Source organism: Octodon degus, unplaced genomic scaffold, assembly GCF_000260255.1.
Source record: "Octodon degus isolate 3935 unplaced genomic scaffold, OctDeg1.0 scaffold00107, whole genome shotgun sequence".
Classification (NCBI taxonomy): domain Eukaryota; kingdom Metazoa; phylum Chordata; class Mammalia; order Rodentia; family Octodontidae; genus Octodon; species Octodon degus.
Window position 1 is genome coordinate 9,327,385 of NW_004524683.1, and position 5,022 is coordinate 9,332,406.

The following is a 5,022-nucleotide window of genomic DNA, read 5'->3' on the forward strand; positions in this document are numbered from 1 at the left end:
AAAAGACAGCCATTAGGGGCCGAGGAGATAGCTCAGCAGAATAAGCACTTACCTGGCAAGTGCAAGGCCTGAGTTCAATCTCTGGTTCCGCAAAAAAAGAAAAAAGAAAAAAAAGCCACATATCCTTACAGTCCCTACTAACATGATGATGTTAGTGTACTGAAGCCTACTAACATCATCAGCTATGACCAAGCCAGAGGGTGCTGCAACTGTAGGCACAGATTTGGTTTCCTGAAGAAACAGTGTGGGATTGGTACCGAAGTCACTGAGCAATGGTCACAGTAGTGTCCTTGGTCCCAGACGGCTCTGACAAAATCCAGGGTCCTCCCACATATCACTCTAAAAGGCTTTTCTCTTGCTTTATTGTTAAACACGGTGCATAAATACATAAAACAGTATAGAGGGGACCCCGTTGAGTCTCAAAAACTGCCAACGAGGGGAAGACCCAAAATCTTTTAAGTACAAAATGTGCAAGTGTACAGACTGGGGTGTGGATGGCAGTCCTTAGTGGCCGAGAGACTCCTCCTCCCCTCACAGGCTGGACATGGCTGAGAGGCCACTGGCAGTCGCTCAGTGTGGGGAAACTCAGTCTATAGACAGTGTTCTCAACAAAGAGCTGGCCAATGCACAGAACAGCTAGAAGCTCCTTCTCATTCCAGATCCAGGAGAAGGAAAGTGGCGTTCCCTGCCCCAGGTGCTCCCACCCTTGGCATTTACCAGAACACACCCGGCTCGGACCTTGACCAACCCGCCAGGCACCCAAAGCCTGCCAAAGAGGGGCTAAAGGGGAAGACACCAGGGAACCAAACAGATCTTTATTTGCCGTCATCACTGGGGCCGTTTCTTGCTGCGCATCTGCTTGCTTGCCTGCTCTTCCCGATGCATGGCCAGGCGCAAGGCCTTGATGACCTCTGGAAGGAGAGTACAGAGACACTTGGGGAGACTCCAAGGGCCCAGAACCCAGAAACTGCCCAGGGGCCAGTAGGCCATGTCATCTCACCCCAAGGCCACACTCACCTTGCAGGACTTCCAAGTGCTTGGCTTGCTGGGCCATGGCAGATTCAGCTCCATTTATGAATGTCTCAAGGTCATAGTCTGGCTGGTCAGACATCGCAGAGAGCTCAAGCCAGGCTGGTCCTAGCTGCAACCACGTAGGAGGGACCTTAGCTCAGTGATAGCAGCAACATCTCTCATCATTCCTGGGACCACCGTGTGTGATGCAGATTCCACACCTCCATCCACACTTCCCAAGTGCTGGAATTACAGGTGTGTGCCACCACACCTGGCAGAAATCCTCCCTGTCAAACTTTTCCCTATCTCCTGTATGTATAGTGAATGTCACTGGTCCTGATGCTCAAGCTGGAAACTAAGACAATTCTTTACCCTTTATCACTAAAATTTAGCAGTTCTACTTCATTAGTGTTTTACTTTGGTCAGTGTTGGAGATGGAGCCCAGGGCCCCATGCATGCTAGGCAAGTGCTCTATACTGAGCTCTCCTCTCAGTCACAGTAATTTATCTAAAACACTACAATCATGTCACCCTCTGCCTAAGCTCCTTAGGGAATCCCAAGCCTCTGAAATGAGCATGTGAAGGCTATGCGGCACCTGGGCCCCGCTGCACTGTCCCCAGGCTCGATCTCCCCTGTCATCTACTCACACCTTGGGACTGGGCCAACCATTTGTCCTGAAAATGCCATATCCATTTGAACCCAGGAGCCCTGAACATCCAGGGAGGGGAGGACAGGTTCACCACTCCCTTCACAGTGCTGCCTCTTAGGTCCCCCAAGTTCTTCCTTCTGGTCCCCAATCACAGCACACCCTGCAGTTGGGATGCATTCTGTGGTCCGCGGCAGTGGCAGCAGCAGCAGCACCACTTGTTCCACACTAAGCAGATGCTGGGCTCCATGCTGGGTGTTTGATAAGCATGTCACTTAATCCTCAAAGACACCATCCTATCTTGCCCATTTTAGAGTGCAAAAACAGAGGCCAGTAAGACTAAGCAACCCTAACAAAGCACTCAGCTTATACCTGACAGAGTAAAGAATGAAAGAAAAAAAATTAAAAATCTTTGGGGCCAGGGAGATGGCTCAGTGGATTAAGCGCTTCCCTGGCAAGTGCAAGGGCCAGAGTTCAATCCCCAGTTCTGCCAAAGAAAAAAAATTAAAGAATGATTTCAAGTTCCACTTTAGAGTGCACTATTCGTGCTTGATATTTTAGATACATGTTGGGAACTGCTGAAACTGAAATTAACTGGGGAGAACAGGATATAAGGCCTCACTGCCTAAAGCAGTCAAGCTACCAGTCTTAGTTGGTAGGCAACCTTGTGTCTTACTACTTTGTAAAAGTACAAATAAAGGCCCTTACTACTGAGGAGCTCATCTCCCAACCAGGCAGATGGGTCAACACCTAACGCAGTTCTTGTCTTATCGTTTTCCTCATTCCTGCGGCCCGTTTCTCTCCAAGTACAATGGATCACACTGAGACCAACAGATCCCTACAGATCCATGGTTTCACATAGGAGTGGGAACACTCAGTGAGTCAACGAAGCAAGATCCCTGCATGAGTCACTGTCTAAGCCTCAGCAGGAGCATATAGGGGCAGAGCCAGCCCCAGCCCGAGTGCCAGTGTGTGCCCAGCTGAGCAGGCCAGAAGCAGTCATCAGCTGCCCTAGGAGAAGAGTTGACAGGGAGCACACTCAGCACAACGGTGGCCTAGGGCACCTGCCAGGTGTGCCGAGCACTCTGTGGGCTGCGCAAGAGGCCTGGTCAGTCCCTGGCCAGCTCCTACCTGTGTGATCTCCTTGAGCTCCTCCACAGCCCTTTCCTCCAGCTCCCTGATCTGAGTCATAGCTTCATTAAAGCTGGACATTTGGGAAGACAATTCCTCCTCCTCCTCCTTGGAGAACTAGGGTAAAACAGGAGACAAGCAGTGTGAAGAGTAGGCTAGGCCCCTCTGCAGGGCACGCTCCCACATGGTCTGGCTGCCACCTTACATTGTTTGCTGCAGGGGCCCCGGCAAAGCTGGCTTCAGCCTCATCTATCTCCATTTGCATAGGCTGCTCTCCACTGGGCCCGCTGTAGGGGCTCAATTCTTTGACTCTGAGAAAACATGAAGGGCTTAGATGTCAGGGCCCTCCCTTCCCTGCTGGAATCCAGTGTGGGGGTGGAATGGGAGGGGGACCTGGGGCCCCTGGAACAAAGTGGCAGCTTCACTTTTAGTCAAAGACAGGTGGCAGAGTCTGGAGATACACAGAGACCTTCACACATTGCCCACTACAGGGTACAGGACGGACCTGGTGCCATGGCTGAGCACCCACACACTGACAGTGCGTCTTGGGGAAGACACAGTAGTTTCCAGGCCTCGACCTAACCCCCTCACCCCAGCCATGCCCCACTAGTCCCCCAGGGGAGACACCAGTACCTGTCTGCATATCTGAGTGTATTCAGAGTATATTCACAGGAGCTAATGCCTGGTGAGATCATGGAAATCTGTGGAAGAGGGGGTGGGTGGGCAGAGCTTGAGACAGCGCAAGAGTACCAGACAGCCTGCCCAGAACAGGGGTTCAGACCCATGCTAAGGTGGGAGGACTCAGTAGGCACCATGCTGTGCTGGGAGACTTGCCCCATGGGTACTGAAAACTACAGTGCCTTAAAAATTGGTTTTCGAGCCAAGTGTGGGAGCCCAGATCTGTAATCCAGGCAGTCTGCGAGGCTGATTCCCAGTTCAACCCCAACCTGACCCATTTCGTGAAACAATGTCTCAAAAAGAAATAAAAAAAATCACTGGGGATGTACATCAACACATCCTTTTTTTTTGGTGGTAACAGGGATCAAACTCAGGACATTGTACTTACCAGGCAGGTGCTTATACCACTGAGCTATATCCCCAGCTCCAATTCCTTAGTACAAATGAATGAGTACCTAATTACCTCCTATTCTTCGCTGGAGGAAGGGATGGCAGATCTCCCATAGAAGGACCTAGAGATCTAACTGGGAAAGGAAGGGTAAAAAGGCCCTGGACCTGTGGACTCACACTTAGCCTGTTTCCTAGACTGGAAGACAAAGAGCCTGACGAAAGCCACAGAAGGGACCTTTGCTGCTCCCTTAAAGCCACCTTCTGAACCTGGGAGCTCCTTGTCCAGCAGGCAGGTAAGACAGCAATACTCCCTGAAGCCAACTGCTTCACCGACTTGCAGGGAGGGGAGTGGAAACTCTGCTCTCCACCTGGGCAGGGGGCTGCTGCAGGTGTGGGGGCCAGGCTGAGGGTCTGCAATGCTGGCTTGGAGGAGCCAAGCCTCCTGCCAGGGCCATCTGTCCCCTCCCCTGCTCACCATGCAGGTCCTCGAGTTCTCCCCAATGAAGGAATCTCTCAGCACCTGTGTCAGCTTGCTCTCTCGGAATGGGGTGTGAGCCTTGTTCTGGCCCAGAGCCCTGATGCATTCCTGTGGACATCAGAAAGCAATGAGGCGCCTTCCTGTCTCCGTGCTGCCTGGTCGCTCCCTTCCCTGCTGTCCTCCAGGCCACCCAGCCCTAGAGCCAGCCCCTGCTACCTTCAGGGCCAGGAGACTCTTGTTGATTTCAGCACCCTCCATGCGGGTCTGCCAGTCCATGCTAGAGGTGTCTGCACCTCGCTCATTTCCTGCCAGATCCACCAGAGAGAACTTGCCATGCATCCTCCCTTTGGTTCGAAGAAGAATCTGGAAGCAGGCGTGGGAGCGGGAGGAGTTGGAGTTGGCAAATGTCTGTCCAGAGGTCCTGTATCAAAAGAAGGCAGAGAGAGCTGGTGAGATAGCTTGTGGACTAAGCACCTGCTTAGGCAAGTGCAGGGACCAGGATTTGATCCCAAGCACCACATGCTGTGCCCCAGGATTTGATCCCCACCCACAGGTTCAGTGAGCCAGCCATAGAGACCAGGTGGGCGAGATGTCGCATGCCTGTAATCCTAGCACTGGGAAGGCCGAAAACAGGAGGACCACTAGGAGTCCAAGCTGCATAATGAGACCCTATACTAAATACATAAAA

General features: G+C 52.1%; 1 protein-coding gene across 4 annotated transcripts in view; it reads right to left on the reverse strand.

Moving 5' to 3' along the window:
* Positions 1-606: 606 nt before the first annotated feature.
* Kif2c (kinesin family member 2C) overlaps positions 607-5,022 on the reverse strand; it is a 23,865-nt gene continuing 19,449 nt past the window's right edge. For 3 of the 4 annotated variants that reach the window (XM_012516477.2, XM_023724231.1, XM_023724232.1), the window contains 7 exons: positions 4,551-4,755; positions 4,332-4,442; positions 3,422-3,489; positions 2,994-3,099; positions 2,789-2,905; positions 1,018-1,141; positions 607-911 (listed from right to left, as the gene is read on the reverse strand). In XM_012516477.2, coding sequence (XP_012371931.1) covers positions 829-911; positions 1,018-1,141; positions 2,789-2,905; positions 2,994-3,099; positions 3,422-3,489; positions 4,332-4,442; positions 4,551-4,755 — 814 coding nt within the window. In that variant the 3' untranslated portion in view covers positions 607-828. The remainder of the gene's footprint in view (positions 912-1,017; positions 1,142-2,788; positions 2,906-2,993; positions 3,100-3,421; positions 3,490-4,331; positions 4,443-4,550; positions 4,756-5,022) is intronic. The other variant, XR_002822773.1, reaches the window with a different exon arrangement.